Here is a 19,716-nt window from a genome sequence, read left to right as displayed (position 1 = left end):
TTTTGGAATGGTCAGCAGGGCAAACCGGATTTTCTGTCAAGACCGGCCTTTCAACTTCATTTAAAGACAGTAGTGAGAATACTAATTATACCTTTAGTTATGCAGGAAAAAAACATGTTTTTGTATTTGGATTTTTATTTCAAATTTAAAAGGGTAAAGGTGTAAATTGTCTTCAAATTCTGATATGACCCACATGTGAGATGCAGAAGCTTAAAATAAGCCACTAACTAGATTTAAATATGTTAGGAGTTTATCGTAAACAAGTCTGTGGTGAAAAATAAGGGCTCGTGGGTAGGAAAAAAAATAGTTGCCTTTGATTATATTTCGGGTTGATTTAGACATATTAAGCTCTCAAATTTGTGCATAGCAAAGTGACAAATAGACTACACGAGGACATAGAGAACTCAGTTAACCGAAAAATTTACAGTGCTAAGATTATAATACAAAACAGTGAATCAATATATTTGAGATAGAGGGTAATTCATTGTGCAATCCCTCAGGGCAAAAGAAAGAAAATACATTTGGCCCTTGACATGATCCAAAATAGGTTCTGCAAACATATCTGCCAGTACACAGTATAATATTCGAATTGCAAACTTCTAAAATGTACAGAATTAAATGCACCACACACACACACACACTTCTGAAATATATGAAATAAAAGAAAAGCTCAAATAAAAACTTCATTGAGACATTTTAGCAAAATTGCACAATGTTGGAGCAGCAGCTTTTAGTTTCTTTGGGTGAATTTCAGACTCAACAAAGACACAAAAATATTTCAGTCTACCAAAATAAAATTCTAAAGCAATAAGATGTGAATGCACACTCTTTCTTTTATAAATTGTGCTTGAGCAAGTCAATACATGTTATTATTTTTCTTTTTCAACTAAACTTCTGTTCATAATAACAAAATTATTTTTTCTTTAAATGTATAGTTAGCTGTGTGAATGATATTATGATATTAATGAAAGTGCATGGTAAGGAATATTAGACACGTGCAACACCGAACAGGATAAATCACTAAGTCGACATCTAGCCAACATTGTGTAATGCCTGAAACTTTGAGTGGCGTGACTGAAAATCACCTGACCACGAGAGATACAACTGTCACGGGCAGTAAGGCATTCTGGAGGAGGATTTTACTACCTCTGTTGATGATCCCTTGTATTTCCATTTCCAGGTCCCAATGGCGTTTATTGAGGAAAAATCTAATTACTGTTGATGCTGTTCCAATGCTACATTCAATTTGTCATAAATTTCCTTCAGCAACAACAGAGCAGCGTCCTCAGATTCCCTAATAGAGAAACAATACAAAATTAACAATCTTACCGAAAAAGAAAGGATTAAAAAGGAAGTTTGAATAGAAGCATCCTCACCAATAGCAAAGATGAGATTGAATGGCAAATAAATATTCATTGAAGCTTTCTATGGGTTTTTCCTGAAGCACAAAGTCGATGCGTCGCCCTGCATTTAACATTCCCATTTTGATTTCTGCTTGCTCTGCCTGTGGTTCCTCTGTAGATTGTAGCGAGTCCACCTCTTCATTTTCGCCTGCAGGGACAACAGATTCATTTATTCGATGTAAAATCTTTTCAGTCACGACAATCAAGACAAAGGAAGTGGAATGGATTACAATTAGTTTCATTGATATTAGATTTGAGTCTTTTAGTCCTGTTTCCAAAGCACTGTCATGTTAATATCATCTGTCCTGGTCCTATACAATAAGTAATTATTACTGTGTAATTTAACTTGAACTATGATTTAAGTAGCCCGAAAAAACAGAATCTTTCAGCAAATTTCAAATTTCTATTCATAACTAGCCAAGTTGAAATGAACACAACATGGTGTCCAATTTTCCCTGATAGCTGTGTTTCTGCCCTGGCTTACCTTGGAGGGGATGTCTATGAAGGGCCCTGGGCCACTCCAATATTTTAGTCCAAAAGTCACCACTTTTTTCCTCCCTCTGAGCAGAGGCACAAACTGCAGCCAATGTGGTGGTTCACACAAAAGTGCAAAAGGGCATGGGAAGCAGGTGTTAGAGACAAATAGGGAGAATGGTGGCAAGCAGAGGGTCAGGAGTATGAAGACAAGGGGGTTAGACACATGCACAAACACACATACTGCTGCATAGTTGACATATTTATCTACCACAGCAGAAGCCAGGGAATTGGTGCAATTTTATTTTTCTATTTTTCCCCCAATTTGTAGCCCTATATTTGTCTGTAGACCTGAAACAGTAAGCACTGTGGCTAACATTTACTGGATCTATTGGAGAAAAAACAAATTCAAATAGTTAAGTAGATTTTGAAAAGAGTAGTATGGGATGTAGTGGCACTAATTATCGTGGGCTCTGCTACGTTAAACAACTTACAAAATCCTAAAATCTACCTTGTGTCTCCTTAAGAATTTCCTCTGTTATAGTTTCTCCTTCAACTGGGGGCAGTGCTGCAACTGGTAGTCTGGAAAGGGACTGCCAAGCCGTCCGTAATGATCCCAGAAAATTATTCTTCAAATCAATACTCATGCGGGTCAAACTGTCCTTCAGTTCTGAGGAAAAAAAGATATATTAGCTTCAGGATTTTAGAAGAAAAGATCATGCTATGACAGTGCTTTTACAAGAAAAACAAGAAATCCTCACCCAAATGCATCCTTTTACGTCCTTTATGGTGCGGAATTAGCATGGGTTCAAGGTCAACATCTGTAATAATCATGGGTTCAATCCGGTAAGCAACAGGATCAAACTGCGCAAGAAAAGAAAATGTATGAGGTTATTTTGAGATTTAATTGAAAAGTCAGACATCCATTAGACCAGGGGTCAACAACTCTGGGCCTCAAGGACACCTATCCAGTCAGACCCCAGGCATTAGACCAGTTAAGCGGTATATAAAAACGCTGTTTTCAAGAAATGTATGAATATGTGCTGTTGCGCACCGGGTGATAGATGTTATAAAAGCCCTTGCAGGTCGGGAAGCTGTAGTTGAGATCGATGCGTTTAAGTCCACGGACAGTTAGGAACATCCCAATAGGCGATCCAAAAGCAAAAAAAGTCTGTGGCTGAAACGCTAGCTGCGGGTAATCCACGGATACCTGCAGAGAGAAAAGACTTAATCATTCATGTTCAAATTGCTAAAAGACAACTAGTCTTCTGTCAAACACTGCAGACCCATTAAACAAATATTGGTGCAATAATGTAGAAATCCTATCCAAAACCTACATACAACTTCAAAAAAAAAAAAATAATAATAAAAGGAATGAGAGCATGCAAAGAGAAAAGCTAGCCATTCATGCAAGGCTGAATGAGAACAGAAATTGAAGGTGAGCTTATGTTTCAAAGTCTGTTATAACCAATGAAATAATATTGATCATAAGAAACTTTACCAGGGGTCACCGACCATTTAAAAAAGAGCTTCTTCTCGGGCTTACTCATACAAATATATGTCAATATGTAAGCCTTTATTTTTAAATCACCTACTTTGAAATGGTCAATTCACCAACATTTCTAATCAATACACCTAATCACTGTGGAGCTATTTCTTGAAGACGTCGATCTTTGGGGGAGCTAGCTTATATAATTGGGTTTTATTTTGGTGACCCCTGAAGCATACTGTGTTTGGAAGGATGTGGACACCACTTGAGACAAACCTGTCCCTTGGCTATGCCTCCATTGGTCTATCCAGGCAAGCAGGCAGGAAAGAAGCAGGAGGGTGATGCATGAAGGCTTGAAGCAAATCTACCCATTTCCATGCATGCATGCGTGGTACCTGTCCGATGCCCATGTTGAAATATTCATAATCTACAGCGCTGGTGATGGACTGTGCTCGGAGAAACTGGCCCTTTTCGACGTCTCCTTGAGGCTGGTTACCATTGTCTCCCTTTTGGAGGGAACCTTGCCGCTCTAGGCTCAGATGTCCTGCTTTGGAATCCTAATTAAACATTAAAACAAATATTTAGTCCATCATTTAAAACAAACTAAAACAAATTATTTTCACAATCTATTTTCGAAATAAAATAAAAAAAACAACCACTCAAACCTGACATAAATAATAATTCATAACCTAAAAAATTCACTGTATATGTGTCTAACCTCTGGTAAACATTTTTTCCTGACATATTTCAGTATCTTCTTCCGGGGCCCAAGAGGAATTCCTAAATCTTTGAGATCATCTTCTTGGCAAAGACCCTAAAAAAAATGTAAAAAAAAAAACCTTATGTTTTAAAAGTCAAAATAATGATTATAGAATGTAAGATTTTGCCCATTTGCCTGTGTGTGTTACCAGTGATTCAAGATCCAGGTTTTCTGCCTTTAATGTGCCTGCATATTGCTGCAGGCCCAGTCGGGCAAGAGTCTGCTCTAGAAGTGTATCAGGTTCCAGATGACATGGGTCCACTGACAGCGCCTTAAGCATAGACCTCTTTTAAAATCTCTTTTCAGTGAAGTTATTAACAAAGTAACCATTGTGTGTGCACACAATTATACCTCTTCTCTTGCTGATTCCGGACCAGTTCGTTGGTTGGTTAGCATGTCAAATAGGATCAAAGAACCTGTTGAAAAACGAGAAATGAGTCTTTGCACAAAATGGTTAGATCAAGAATAATATCTGTCTCTTACCAAGGCTATGACCCACAACAGAAATCTCTCCCTTGAACTTTGGGTGTCTTTCTTTAAAAAGTGTGTGTAGTCTGTTGATCTCTGAAGCGACTGTGTCCACTATGGTCTGGCAATAGGTAGGACTATTATAGAAAAACAAGTCTAGTAGGGTATCGTTGGTGAAATGCCTTAATCTGCTGATGCTGGGCAGAGTGATCCGATGAATATCTCTGTAAGTAAGAAAAAAAAAAGAATGGAATTAGTAACAGGTTCAAACAGAGACCAAATAGGTTTCTTATTATGTTCATACTCAGTTCTTCCTTAAACTTACTCATCCACACCAGTGGCATCTCCATGTAAAGCTTTATGCCAATTCACAGGGAGAAACTCCACCCTTCCCACCTTTCCCTCAAGTTGAGCAGTCTTATAATGAGAAGCCAACAAGGACAGTGACACACTCCTAAAGTCATTGACTGGAAAGGGAACATAGGACTAGGAATTATAAACCAATCTCTGCACTGTTGGAAAGACAAACGACGAATAGAATCACTTACCACACTGTATGATGGATCTGAACCGCAAATCACAAGCAGGACCAATGCCATGGACCATAAATACAAGGTGGTCCACGTTTTCTGGTTCACCTTCAAATAAACAGAATATGAAATTCCCCCAAACCTTCATAAATTAAGAATTATTCTAATAAATGAACTAGTGTTTAAATGCTACACAATCAATTAAGAAAAACAATTGTACCATCAGGTATATCTGCAGGAATGTTATGGACTCCACGTTTCACTGTTCTAGGACGTGTACTTTCAGACGGGGATGAGATCCAGTCTTCCTGCAATCCTATTGGTGTATAGTGCATTATCATCTGAAAAGGGGTGAGAAGAATAAGACATTTAATGGAATACATATGTATTGAGGATAACCGTATTGGTGCAGTTTTCACCTTGGGATTGTGTAAAATAACCGTTTCTCCTGTAGGAAAATCTAGCTTCCTTTTCCACTCATCCAAGGTAACTGCGATCATATAGGCATCCTGGGAAATTAGAACAGGTTGGGTGCTCTTATTGAAGAACGGATGATATTTCAAACAGTTCCGTTCTGTGAAAATAGACTACCTCCAGACTGTTGCTTAAATCTTCAGGGTATGGTATGAACCTCATGTCTTTATCTCCCTTATGGAACCACGTGCAGCGCCGAACTTCAAAAGGGGCTTGTTCCCAGTATACGGCATAGCACTTCCTCTCCTTCACATGTACATCATAGCGTTCACCCTCCACAGCCACCACCACCTCCGCATCGCCTGCTGATAACGCATACAAAACTAAACTTTAGACCAGAGGTGACAAAATCATGGAATGCAGTCCACTTTCTTTAGCAAATATAATTTGCAATTCTAGTATATGTTTATGCTTAGTTATTGAGTGTTTACCTGCATTGTTGGCATTCTCTAATTTTTCTGAATCTTCTCTGCTATAAGGGAGCCAGATTATCTTGTCATCGCTCCGTTTGTAGAAGAACCAGTGAGGCTGCACTTTTTGGTAAGGCTCCATGTCGAGCGTCTCAAAGGACGAACTGGAACCGGGTGAGGCTTCATCCACTGGTGGCAAGACCTGTTAGACAATGGCCCAAATGGACAATATTAAGTAAAAAAAAGTAAACAAATGCTATTATCAAATGTTGTATCTAATTTAACTTCAACAATTAAAAAAGTACAAGCTCATTACGGTGTGTTCCATTATGATACTGTTCAAGAGGAAAATTTAGAGCATCTGCCAAAGTAGAGAACAACAGACAGGGATGGATGAGTCCTCTTCTGTCCTTGTCTTTCACCCTCTTCTTGGTCAGACAGACAAAGCTCTGTTTTACTCTGCCCTCTTCTAATCCACTTTTCCCCTCGTTGTATGGGCGACACAAGTACAGCTTCCAAGCAAACCGCTTTCCATTGAATCTTACACATTTAGAGCCAACACTGCTTGACACGCAATTACACCAGTGCCAAGTAGGAAACAAGTCACGAGGGTGTTGAAACTCCAGAAAAGAAATAACTTGGAATTTCTCTACACCACGTGTTTTTAAAGGTACAGTTGCTAAATATGGGACAGTAGCTTCAAATCCCTACCCATAACTAACACTGTGTCAAACAATACAGAAGAACAATATGTGATTACCAAGTACAGTCAAAGTATTTCCTTTGCTGGAAATAAGGGCAGTGTCTTCATTATGCTGCGCTGTCACGCAGCGGGTAAAGAATGTAGCAGCTATTTTTGTCCATTAGGACAGGAGCACAAACCAACTCTGGCACTAAATAAGAATTATTGAGCACTGAGCTTGATGAACACTTTGAGGGGTGTGAGCTGTATGTAACAAAGCAGAGTCAATAAATTACTTTCAGTCATGCCTGGCACAGCTTTGGAGTTTTGCAGAGAGGCGCATTGTTCCATACATTATATATCAAGTGCTTCGGACTGTGTTACGCTTTTCTCAGTCACTGGTAGCTCAGTAGGGGAGAGAGGTGCCATGTCACTTGATTGCAACTATTGTGTGTGGGTTTCGTTGCTAGTTTACATTACAGGATTTAATAGACAAATAGACGTGGAGGAAATTACTTTGACAGCAATGTGATTCTCATTTCTTAATCCAAGTATTGTGCAATGATGCACCAGGAACTGTGTGAAATGTCTCAGTTGGAAGGGTGACAAAAGTAATTCCACTACAGTACAAAACAGTGCAGAAGGAATCTTCAAATAAGGATATTTTTCATATGAGATGGAGGATTATGTGTTAAAGCCAATTGCAATAACATTTCCCACGAGGTAATAAACCCTTAATCTTGGAACTGTGAGGTGACTTGCCTGTCAGTAATATGAGTTTGATTATAAAACAATTATAATTCATTCATTCATTTTCTGAACCGCTTATCCTCACAAGGGTTATGGGGGTGCTGGATACTACGCCACCTGACTTTGGACACCCAGTCGGGGGACACCCTGAATCGGTGGCCAGCCAATCACAGGGCACAATGAGAGAAAAAAGCATTCACAGCTAGGGGCAATTTAGATTGTTCAACTAGCCTACCCTGCATGTTTTTGGGTTGTGGGAGGAAACCAGAGTACCTGGAGAAAACCCACACTAGCCCGGGGAGAACATGCAAACTCCAGACAGTGAGGACTGACCTGGGATCAAACCCTCAACCCCAGAACTTTGAGGCTGACGCATTAACCACTCGTAGTACGTTCAATTTGAGAGAAGAGTGTTCAGCTGTTGAATAGCACATACGTGTTGACAACCAGATGCAAGCCCCTCCCATTCCTATGCGAACCCTAAACCGCACTCATTATAGGTGGCATCAAAACAAAGGTCTTACCTGGTCCACATGTGTGTGATCTGTAGCCACAATACTGGGCAGATACTGTTGGTGGTCCTTGTTTTTGGCAGAGGGGGAAGCTTGAGATAAAGCCTCTTGGTCACCAGAATTGAGGGACATTAGCTCAACCTTATCCCAACCTGCTGACGTTACTGAGGAAATGGGCAGCACAACAACAATGTCAAGCTTGAAGTAAACAAAGTTGTTCACGTTGACAGGAGATGTCACTATATAATCACAATGGTAGGATACAGGACACGCTTTATGTAACGTGATCTATTTTAAAGTGACATTTTAAAAACATATTGGAATTAATGGTTGTGTCCACTTTCGCAAGATGTTGTGTACAGGCTAGCAGGCTTTAGGTTGTAAGAAGGAACACGGATTAATCGTCTTATTTTCCGATCTCTTTTTTACATGAGCACGACAGAAAATATGGACTTAAACTCACCAACGACCTCCAAAATGTTGATCTGGGGTTCCGATTTCGTTTATTTCTATCACCGACTCTTAGCTACATTAGCCAAGGACGGTCTACTGTCAAATGGTGTTACATTCAAGTACGGTTAAGACGTTCAGACTTAATACGACTCTTGAACCGGCAATAAAGACATTGTTTTCAGAAATTCTGCCTTAATTGATTTTGTATATACATCTTAGTAACATCTATTCCCTGTCACCAATTCAGAGAAACATATATTATAAATTCGTTACAGTGATGTTTGCATTTACGAATAGCATTCGAAGGCACCACTGCATTGGCCACCTAATGATACGATGACGTCACGAGTTTGCTGACGTTTTCTGACTTCACGGTGAGTACAAATGTGCTGTTTACAATGTATTTCATCATTTCGGTGCCCATTCTTTCTTATTTGATGTACATTTGTAAAAATACACGTGGCATTCTGCAGGATTTGGGGAAACTTTACTGGCGACATAGATCCTTATGTCCTTAACTTCTCGGCCGTCCATCTGCAAAGTATTCCATGTTACTTTCACGGAATTCTGACCCAATTTAAAACAGATCCTGTTGGTCTTGTTTTGTGTAAAAGCGTAAATGACAATAATTCCCAATGTGTGAGTAACCACACTACAAAGAATTGGCGCACCCATTTGTAGGGGAAAACAAGCATAGTAGTAGTAGTAGTTCATGTAAATATGACTCCACTTAGTATGTCATATACTGCACGTCACCTTAACAAAACTAACTGGGTACTGTACTATAGTATGTGGAAATAAATGATTAACGGGTTGACTGAGATGTCATTTTTACTATGCAAAATATGCACTTCATTTCACTCTCATAAGTTTATAGGGAGTGAAATATGCCAGGGGTAGGAAGAGTGAGCACAGATAGAATGCAAAGACACACCCAATTTTACAAAGTGTGGGAGACATGCAGAGTGGACTGACTGTGTGGAGCAACAAGAGGGTGGGGCTTTTTTCCCTTCTTTTTTCTTTTTTTAACTGAGTGAACAGATAAGTCGAGTTTGCAGAACTGAAGGGGCAGAAGCCAGAGTCCTCCACTGTCATTTACTTTCACTCTGCTTCCTTTAAAAGGCACCCAGCTGCACATTTTCAGATACACTCTGCATTGCATTCCAGCCTGACGCAAGACCGGCAGTTCCAGGCCAGTGGATCCAAAATATTCAAGGGGAAGAAAAGGCAATCAACACGCAAACATGAAGGACAAAGTGAGGAAAGGAGCAGCAAGAAGAGGACAAGCCAAAAGCAATGGTGAGAAAGCCAAATATGCTTTTACTTTTCTTCTTTTTTATCATTGGGGCCTCCCTGTTTGAGAGTTGAGAGGGGGTGGGTGGGACGGACAATAAACACTATTCTGCTGCTTTGAGTGTGTCTGCTTTTTTAGTTTTCATAGTGCAAATAGTCACAGAGATAAAACCTGATATCCAAGAATAAGGGAGTCTTCATTCTCGTACGAATTTCTTACCTTTGCCACTCCCCTTAGACAGGACGGAGTGGTTACGGTTGAATGTGTGCTGGCCTGTCTGCAGGTGAGCGTGCCCCAGGGCCCTTACCTTCCTAATATATGTGGTTACAATTTTCAACAGCTAAAGTCACAACAAAAAACATCACAAAATGATGCAAAGTGACCTTTCCCTTAATAGTCTTTAGCTCTTTATATTGCAATGCAAGGTTTTGCTAATTTAAAAAAAAAGGCATAAAAATGTGTGTATATCATTAACTTTTAATCATTTATAGATAATAATTGTTTGATTTAAAATGCACTACAGAACAGAAATAATAGAAATACACTGGCAATGGACATTAAAATATATTTTTGCATAGTATTTGACTGTTTTCCATAGACAAAGCTTCCATCCGTCAGGACTGGCCGATAATGTTAATTGTGCATAAATACAACAACAAAAAAATTGAAAAATAAATTATCAATAAATAAATAAGTAGTCCAAGTGAGAGCAGCAGAGTGGAGCATCTTTTAATACCAATAGCGGTGCTTGATGTCCAATAGATTTTAACTTGGTGTCAGTCCAGATGGATTGGACGTCAAGGACAGACAATGAGTCAATTGAGTGCCATATAGAATGGTAAAAACATTTAGTCAGTGCACAAAAATAAACTTGTCAACTATGCAGGTTGCTGCAGTAGTAAGTCACCTCCAGTCGAGAAGAGGCTAGTGGCTGAGTGCCAGAAAAGAGGAGGAAACTTCCTTCGGCCAATTGTGAAGGGAGAAGCTGTTCTTTGGGTGATTTCCAATGGTGGGCTCCCACGCTGACAGCAAGGGTTTTATTGTAAAACGGCCACATTCCTCCCAAATGAGTGTGTGAAGTTCGTGGAGAAGGTGTAGTACGACGCAGGCACATTCATGAATGCCTCACTGCAAGGCTAAAGCTGTGTTAGTTTATGTGTTTTAGCACTTTGCAGTCTCCGCATGCCACTACAGGGTGTGGTTGTCCCCTCAACTCCTCATGACATGAAGGCTATTAGGCAAATTCAACAGGTTCAGTCACAATGTAGGTTGTGCATGCTAGGTCCTGCTCTGTGCATGGGATATGTCTAAAGAGTGAAGATGCACACTGACTTTTATTTCACCCAAAAATGTGCTCGCTCCTTCTCAAATGTCATTTATTACTCATTCATTTGTTCATGGACTTAACTCTTCAACCCCTGCAAGCATACAGTGTACAAAATGCAATTTTTACTTTGTAGTCCTCAGGAAATTCGTTTTTTATTTCACATTTTTTATGGATCAACCCATTTGTGCCCCAAGTTCTCATTTTTTTTAAATAAGTTGACAGGGGGCACTCGGAAATGATTTTTAAAGGCTGAATACCTTTGTCAAAGTTGCCCACAGGCATGAAATTGGAATAAGTAGCATAAGCACCTTTCATAATTTTTATTTCGGGTCAAAAATCACAGTTATACTCAGTCGGGCAAAATGGGTTGACACTACTAGGTTTCACTTGTCTTTTAGTATCAGAGAGTTGAAATTATTTACTGTAATTTTTGTACTATCAGCTTGGATGTTTAGCGCCATTAATATGAGCAAATGAGTTAACAAGTGACCCAAAAATGCCCCTAAATTAGTCATTAAAATTGAACCACCAGAGAAGAAAGCATCACCCAAACCATTTCTCCAGAAAGTGCTTTTTCTATTTTGTTCATTAATTTTCTCCACTCAATCATATCAATTCATTCCAATGGTCAGAATATATCAATATGAAGACAGATGTGCTTCTCTGATTGCTCTTGCCAAACAGATGTTGTCAGCCTGACGCTTGGTAAAGATGCTCCTGCTACCAAGCACGAAGATGACTCTTCATTCCCCGTTAAGATCCAGGGAGCTGGAGTGGAGCCGTTTGAGTTTCAGGTACATAAATAACTGGCCTGTATCCAATGTTAAGAGAGTTGACATTCATTGGCCATAACATTAAATCTGTGACTGTCTATTGCTATCCATTTTGTGTGCAAAGATTTGTGGATTTTGGCTGGTTCAAGATGCGCTAACGACTTTGCTCTCACGAGATGAAGTCGCCCCACGCTCCAACCTGTACTTGACTTTTGCTGGTACACCTCTCGACCCCCTTGTTGGATTACAAACCGTGAAGGGACTGAAACCTGGAGCTATCCTACGCCTGGTTGAAGGTATACAACTTATTTCTACTGACTGGATTTTTTCAAATCATATACTAACTGGTGTGAATATATGCATTTTGAGTTTTGAAATTGTAATTAGCCAGTAAAGTAGTATATCAATTACAGTTACTGTAGAACTACAACTACTACAATGCTAACTGAATACAACTTAAAAATCCTCAGAAATAAATGTAGTAGGGGCCTAAACGTTTTAATTTCCCTAATTCAAATATTTACTCATTTACTTCACTTAGTTGTTAGTGTCATAAAGGATAATGCGACTTTCACCTTAACATTGCTTGTCTTTCCAGAGCCTTTTACTGCCCGCTCAGCGAGACATCACTTGGCTCGGGTCCTCGATATTTTGAGGGCGTCCGGACCTCAGGACGCATTGAGAGAAGGACGTTCACCCAGCTTACTGGACACACTTACAAATGTACCAGGTGGGAGTGCATCCTTTAAGGGTGATGAATGTTCAGTATAGAGAATTGCATTGCAATGACACACCTCTAAAATAGTAATTATGATCATAGTAATAATCCTTTGTGTTCCAGAAACATCTTTACCGAATATAAAGAACCAGAAACGCTCTGCAAGCAACCCAAAATCTGAAGCGGTCAACAATGATGGTGCACCCCCTGATTACCTCCTGCCTGGTTCCTCTGACAGGCCCTTGATGGCCTTACTACCACATAGTTCCCAACCAGAAGTAATAGATACTATACCGATACATTCAGTCTGATTGCAAAATTTTATAAATCAGTTAACGTTTTGAATATTGATGCTATCAGGTCCCGACCTACCTTCGGGATTTGTCTCTTAGCTTTTGGGACCCTCCTCCGGGAAACAGGAAGTTACAAGGAGACTTTATGTACATTACTGTAGTGACAACAGAGGGACAAAGTTTTGAGATCACATCTTGTCCGAAAGGTTTCTTTGTTAACAGGTATACATAGTATACATCCACCCAGATCTTTTCCCTGCCCTTTTTGATAATGTTTTTTAAATTGATCTCTTTTTATCTCAATTCATCTCAGATCTACGCCAGAGGTTTTTGATCCCCGTCCTTCCCAATCATCCACAGTGTGCCACTGCTTCACTGAACTGCTCTCTTATATTAGCCCAGCCTTCAAACAAGCTTTTACTAAAAGCAGGTAAAACTACTTCAGCATTTGACAAAAACAATGTACTATATAAAAGGATACTCAAATAGAGAGGACACATTTTGTATTTTGTCCTGAAATGTAATAGTTTCTGAAATAACACATGACACAGGGCATTGATGAAACAGTTACGTGAAATCAACAATCAAAGCACTATTATCAAAAGGCATCAATTCATGCTTAGCGGAATTATAATTTGTGCATGCGGTGTCCAAACTAATGTTACAAGCAAATCAGTTTTGACTAACAGTTTTTTCATTGTGTGTTTCCTTTAAGGCATCAGATATCTCAAATGGACATGATGCCCACTCCTTACCAAAAAGTGTGTTGGCTTGGCCCCCCCTGTTCAACCCGCACTCACAAAAACACTTTCAGCAGGCTGGGGCTAGATGATCAACCAGCAAACCAGGTGATTTCTAATATTGCTAATTCTGGAATCCCAACAACATGCCAATGACAATGACACAGAAACCTGAATTTGTCACATGTACAGACTCCAGATTGGAATGAGGAACTGCAAGTTGCCAGAGATCGTCCGCAAACATGCTTGGAGGAGAGACTGCAGAGGGAGCGAGCTCTTCTACAGGTAACCTACAGCAATAACATCAAATCAACTGCAATTTTTGCATCATTAGAATTTCTTATCTTAACGCATTGGCACTCTTTTCCCAGGTCAACAGTGCCTTTGTGAGGACCGTGTCCCAGGGTGCAGAAACTGTGGTGGAAGGCTTTGCCGAGCCAGTCAATGGCAATCCGGAGGATCCAGCTTTCCTCTTTGGTGGCCTATTCATGAGTCGGGGGGCAGCGAGTAATGTGTTTGGTGGGGAGAGGGGTCGCAGGTAAGTGAACAACAAAATGTGACAAAACATCCTTTTTAAACTGGCTTTGTACTCGAAGGTGATTTGATTCAATATTTTGAAAACATGGTCTAAATTGCAGGGCTGCTCAAAGATTGGAGCTTAAAGGGGTGCAGATGTACAGTGATTTGCAGGGACTGCAAGGGTTGCACACTCTACCCACGGCCATTGTGGACTACAGGGGAGTGCGCCTATCAGCTCAAGGTTTAGCACCTGGATTGGAAGGCACAGAGCAGGAAGAGGGAAAGGCCCCAGTCTCTAGGTATGGCCTTTTCCTTACAGTTGACATTATCTCAGGCTTAGTTGTCTCACGTTCTCTTTTATTCAATGAATATTGAATGTATCTTTGTTTCAGGGGCTTGATGTATGGAGTAAACGCTGGTGTGCAGGAGTCCCCCCATCGCAGACGCATACTGGAACTCTTGGCTCATTCTGCCAAAGCTCTTTCTCTGCAGAGACATGTTGTTTTAGCGCCCAATGGCCACCGGGTATCACTGTTCACATCAGTGGATGCGCAGGGACTACTGGGGGCAGACGGGCGATTCTACATACTAGATGTGTTCAGGACTTTGCCGGCTGATGCCAACTACTGTCCAGAGACGAGCTGTAACGGAACCGATGAGACAAACACGGCTGTGCGTGAAAGCTGGCCGCAGAATTATCAGAAAGATTTTGGCCTTCCAAAGAGTTTTCCTCACAGCCTATGTCGACTGAGGCCAGAATTGATGCAAAGTTTTATTGATCACAAGTGAGTTCAACCTGATTTCCTTCAGAATGTTAGCTATTTTTCTCATTGCGATATTTATGCTTATTTTAGACACACCCAGTTTACACAGCTTGTCAGGGAGAAGTTGGATAATAACGGAGGCTTTGAAGAGTGTGCGACAGCTTGTAAGAAGTGCCACTGATTTAATAATAATGGGTGTTTATTATGTAAAAGTTGGCATCACTTATGTACAGATTTCTGTTTGCAGGTGACGCTCGCGCCAGTGAGGCCGTACGGGCTGCTTGTCGAGAAGTGGGTTCTCTTAGTGAAATCATCTTTGAGATGCGATTTTGCCCCAACGTCTTCTCTCCAGGTACAAAGAGAAAAATTGGTCTAAGAAAAAAATCAACTCAGGCATAATACCACAGTTTTTTTTCCCCTGTTTTGTACTTTCAGGAGTATCATTCCCCGTCAATGAAAGTGAATCTCTTCAGATCCATGAAAAAATACTGCGTGAAGCTGCAGCTTTCATTATAACTCACCAGATACCGGCTTTTGTATGTACAGTCATTTTGAATATGTAATGTGTGAATCTTCATTGTTCAATGGTAGCCATATGATTGCAAAAAAAACTGTTGCAGTTGGAGCACTGTCTACAAACCAATGAAACCCCAATGGATGGCGTTTCTTTAAAAGAAGCACTACACGAAAGGGGCATCAATTTACGGTATCTGGGCCATGTGATCAAAACTATCAACCACTCAAAACATAAAGACCGCCTGAGATATATAACGGTGGGTTGAGCAAACAAAAATGACTTAAACTTACCATGACAAAACTTATCATTCATCTTTCCTAAATGTACTAGTTCAAATTCTTTCATTTTTCAATAGAGACTTGTCATGGGTGAAATTTTAATGCGTTCCACAAGGCGAGTCTTCAACAGTTTTCTCCAGGTACATTCCATTTTTTGGAATGGGTGTTTTTTGTATTTGCACATTCTTGTTGCATCATTTAATATATACCTCCAGCATTTATATTTACTCTATGCAGGGATTGGATATGCCTTCTCTAGCTACAGCGGTCAGTCACTTCTTGTGCTGCCTACTGGTCCCTCACTTCACAGCCGCCGCGGTGGGAGAGGACACGAAAAAGAAGTCAAGACGTCGTGGTAGAGGCCTCGGGGCCTCCGAGTGCACGAGCTGGAACACGCTCACGGCAACCGAGTTGTGGAACCTGGTCTGCCAGGATGCCTTTGAAACGTACAGCCTCTCTGACGGCTTTGGGTAAGACCCTACTGAAGCTTTTTGTTTGAGCTGTCTTAATCTGTTTATAATGCAAAGCCTGTTGTCAGTCTTAAAACAACTGCCGTTTTTCTTTCACAGCACTGGTCTGAACCAACTGGTTGACCGCTACAGGCTTCAGAAAATCTCCCTACTCAGAGAGTTTTGTTTAAAGACTGGCGTACAGGTATGAAAAATGCACTGGTAAGAAATGCCTTGTTTGTGAATATCTTACATTGGACAGCTGTAGTTGTCATAATCAACTCTGTAGTCTTAATTCATATATAATGTGGACGCCTATAAATGTGATGACTGAAAGAAATCCATTTTTAAGTTTTGATGGATAAAAATATCATGTTGGTTTTGTGTCCAATGAAAACAACCTCAGTTTACTTAATCCTAAAAAAAAAAAATCTAGTCATTTGCTCATTTGTGTTTGTTCTGTGTCCACACCAGCTGAGATTGAGGGACTACTTATTTGACAGCCATAGTAAACCTCCCATTGGACCAGATGACATAATCAACATCTTCCCGATGGTCAAACACATCCAAATGCCCACTTCAGATGCTTCTAAAGCATTTCAAGCTGCACAGAACTACCTTCAGAAAGGTGAGGCAGTCAACCTTGGTACTAAATTGTTTTGTTTGAAGTCCAATCCTTTAACCTCATTTTTTATGTAATGGTAGGTTTGATGGATCAGGCCTATGAACATTTAAGAGATGCTACTTATCTGTTTGGGAGAGTATGTGATGATCTCCATCCTGAGGCGTGTTACTGCCACAGCCTGCTGGCCAAGCTGGCATATCTGCAGGGGAAAGCTGCTGAGGTACATTGGGTAGTATTCTGATGACAATACATATGACCTTTCATTTGGTTTAAAAAGCTTTTTTTGACGAGGTATTTGTTGTGTACTGTACTGTATTGTACTGAGTGCATGAAAACATAAATGTAATGTATTGCAAGGGGGGAAAATCCTCAATGGGAAAATAGCTGCATTATTGTTGTTATTAGCCGGACCATTGGTAGCTATGTTATATGTAACCACATGGGAGATCATTTAATTTTAAACCTTTTTGTTCCAAAGGCCCGCAGTGTCCAACTGAGAGCAGTAGTCATCAGTGAAAGAGTCCTTGGGTTTGACCACCCCAACACGATCCACCAATATGTAAATAACAAACATTTGTTTTTCTTCAACCTATTTTTATTGTTGTAAAATCAAGAAAATATCAAATGTATTCATGTTTTTTCAGACACAAGGTTCTACCATAAGCTCGAAATGTATATATTTTTATGGTTATGTTTATTTAGGCACTTTTAGCTGTATATGCTTGCGCCGGAGGTGAGAACAACCTTGGCCAGAAGTGTCTTCTCAGAGCACGTCTGCTTCTGCTTACCATCCATGGAGAGGACCACCCGTACATTGCCAGGCTAGATGTAGGTTAAGCAAAATGGTATTATTATTATTAACAAAGAAGTATTCCAATTATTACCATCATTATTTTTCTTTCAGAGTTGTCTTGGCTTGCTGTCAACAGGCGACCAAGCGGGCAAGTACTTAAAAAATGCCCTCAGGCTCAATACTTCCTTCTTTGGCCCTACCAATCTGCACACCGCCCTTACGTAAGGCGTTGTTTTCCCCATTCCTTCTCGAACTGCTTGGCCCAAATTCCAACTTTTTGTTTTCCTTTCCTGTGTAGTCAGCATTTGGTGTCCCAGTGGCTGTGCAGCAAAGGAGACTACCGAAGTGCCATGAATCACGAAAAAGAGGCCTTCACTGCTTTTACCTCATTGGTCAGCATCATTTTCTTAGGGAACACAATCAGAATGAGTCAGATTGAATGTTATATCTTTTCTTCTCCGCAGTTTGATGAGGAGCATCCCCAGACAAGATGCAGCAAAGAGTTTTTGTGCACAATAACCAAGCAGGCAGTGCAAGTAGAACGTTCTATTAGACAGGCTGGAGCAAAATCTAAGCAAGTGGAGGTAAGAAGCAATTTCTTAAAAGTTTAACCTGCTTCTGTTAACCACTTTGCGGGTTCTTCTTTTTTAGTGCCTGACTCCTACAAGTGAGACTATTCTTGAACAAATGGTTTTGGTCACCGGGATAAGAAAAATTGCTATCAGGTAAATACTGTGATAAAAAGTTAGAAAAGCTGATTGTAACATTGCTGCTGGCACAAAGCTCATATATGCCAATTATTAGCCTACTACTACTACTACTACTCTTACCACTGTTCTCTATTCAATTATGCTTATTTCAATAGTGACAGGTTCAAGGAATACAAGCAGAAACATAGGGAAATCAAGGCAGCCGTGACAAAGGAGCTGATGAGCAATGCAGCCAAGGAGCTCTCTGAAATTATGAATGGACAACACGAGCCAGTTCAAGAAATAGAGTGTACCAATCATGTTCCGAAAGAAGAAACCTCAGCTCTGGTGGAAACCAGTGAGACACAGCTATTGGAGAAAACCCCAGTTGAGACTTTGAGCGCAGCCAATGGTCACGTAGTGGAAAAAATAGAAGTGGATGCAAGTGAGGAAGAGCACAGCCCTAGTGTAGTTTTGAATGCAGAAGACACATTGGAGGATTCTGCTGATGGTGACTCAAGTTCAGTTGAGACTTTGAGCTCAGCCAATGGTCACGTAGTGGAAAAAATAGAAGTGGATCCAAGTGAGGAAGAGCACAGCCCTAGTGTAGTTTTGAATGCTGAAGACACATTGGAGGATTCTGCTGATGGTGATTCAAGTTCAGGAAATGTGCTCGAGGGTTCTGAAGAAGTGCAACGGCCTGACGAGGCAAAATCGGATGAGGTTAAAGGGACCCCCGAGAGTAAGGGGACTTGGGCAGATGTTGTTTCAACCAGGACCATAGCTGGCGAAACAGGGAGCGATCATGTGGAGAGCATCCCTGTTAATGGAACAGATCAAGTTTGAAAACCTCAGACATAAGAAATGAGTGTAGCAACCCACTGTAAGATAAAATGAGACATGCTGTTTCTACCTGTTCATGCTGTGTCCACCTCTACTTTCCCTTTAACAATAAACTTTTTACCAATGTGCTTTCTCCATTTTGGCTTGCTTTTATTATCACGTGCACGTTTATAAGAAAAATCAATCATTTATCATCATCTAATGAGTGGGCCGCGGCTCCAGCTAACCTGAGAAATTGAGGGCAGGCATGAACTTAATGCCCAATTGGTGGAATGAACCAAACTCCACAATACACAGTTTAATTCTGCCAAAACTAGTTGCTTTGTTTTGACAGAAACTTTGTGATCAAACGTTAAATTACTGGTGGCAAGTTACACCCTCTTTTGTCCAACACCTGTCAAGCAAAACAGGTGTACAGAGGAGCCACACCTATTTGTACTATCCTTGAAACACTAGATCATGCCAAGATTTGTGTAACTGAAATATTAACTGTCAATACTTGAATTTAGAAGTCACAATTAAAAATTAAACATCTCAGAGGTTTTTTTGTTTTGCCAAGGTCGTTGCTGATCCAAGACTTCTTCCCAACAGCCATTTTTGCTGCCTACTTCTCATTGACGGTTAAAATGCAAAGTAAATATCACTACCAACCAATATATAATTAAAAAAACGGATTCATTATTCATTAT

The 19,716-nt window shown here is 40.3% G+C and overlaps 2 protein-coding genes across 6 annotated transcripts; one reads left to right on the top strand and one right to left on the bottom strand.

The window, feature by feature from the left end:
* Positions 1–135: 135 nt before the first annotated feature.
* Positions 136–8,705, bottom strand: LOC144215381 (triacylglycerol hydrolase DDHD2-like). 4 transcript variants are annotated; one of them, XM_077744263.1, is made up of 20 exons: positions 8,416–8,705; positions 7,965–8,116; positions 6,030–6,210; positions 5,716–5,903; positions 5,544–5,633; positions 5,345–5,465; positions 5,143–5,232; positions 4,920–5,061; positions 4,610–4,818; positions 4,478–4,542; positions 4,275–4,397; positions 4,085–4,180; positions 3,762–3,923; positions 3,643–3,669; positions 2,932–3,087; positions 2,639–2,741; positions 2,389–2,547; positions 1,888–1,980; positions 1,377–1,551; positions 136–1,294 (listed from the first exon to the last, which is right to left on the bottom strand). In XM_077744263.1, exons 2-20 carry the CDS (start codon positions 8,082–8,084, stop codon positions 1,213–1,215), a joined length of 2,382 nt encoding a protein of 793 aa, XP_077600389.1. In that variant the 5' UTR covers positions 8,085–8,116; positions 8,416–8,705; the 3' UTR covers positions 136–1,212. The 4 variants fall into 4 exon arrangements, with proteins under 4 accessions (XP_077600389.1, XP_077600391.1, XP_077600390.1 ...); XM_077744265.1 differs by lacking the exon at positions 1,888–1,980 and having other exon boundaries at positions 142–1,294; positions 8,416–8,703; XM_077744264.1 differs by lacking the exon at positions 3,643–3,669 and having other exon boundaries at positions 142–1,294; positions 8,416–8,703.
* LOC144215380 (clustered mitochondria protein homolog) lies at positions 7,917–19,164 on the top strand. Of its 2 annotated transcripts, XM_077744261.1 has the most exons (30): positions 7,917–8,207; positions 8,681–8,779; positions 9,528–9,704; positions 11,711–11,820; positions 11,924–12,095; positions 12,398–12,529; positions 12,641–12,795; positions 12,878–13,032; positions 13,124–13,240; positions 13,526–13,658; positions 13,743–13,835; positions 13,922–14,088; positions 14,189–14,368; positions 14,462–14,854; positions 14,924–14,997; positions 15,081–15,185; positions 15,269–15,369; positions 15,454–15,606; positions 15,706–15,768; positions 15,866–16,098; positions 16,198–16,282; positions 16,552–16,705; positions 16,783–16,922; positions 17,181–17,261; positions 17,405–17,530; positions 17,607–17,716; positions 17,794–17,887; positions 17,960–18,079; positions 18,147–18,220; positions 18,361–19,164. In XM_077744261.1, the coding sequence occupies exons 3-30, from the start codon at positions 9,650–9,652 to the stop codon at positions 19,028–19,030; spliced, it is 4,245 nt and encodes a 1,414-aa protein (XP_077600387.1). In that variant the 5' UTR covers positions 7,917–8,207; positions 8,681–8,779; positions 9,528–9,649; the 3' UTR covers positions 19,031–19,164. The 2 variants fall into 2 exon arrangements, with proteins under 2 accessions (XP_077600387.1, XP_077600388.1); XM_077744262.1 differs by lacking the exon at positions 8,681–8,779 and having other exon boundaries at positions 9,573–9,704.
* Positions 19,165–19,716: the final 552 nt, after the last annotated feature.

This window comes from Stigmatopora nigra, chromosome 22 (assembly GCF_051989575.1).
Source record: "Stigmatopora nigra isolate UIUO_SnigA chromosome 22, RoL_Snig_1.1, whole genome shotgun sequence".
NCBI lineage: Eukaryota > Metazoa > Chordata > Actinopteri > Syngnathiformes > Syngnathidae > Stigmatopora > Stigmatopora nigra.
Note: the sequence above shows the minus strand (reverse complement) of the source record. Positions and strands in the feature narration are given on the sequence as shown.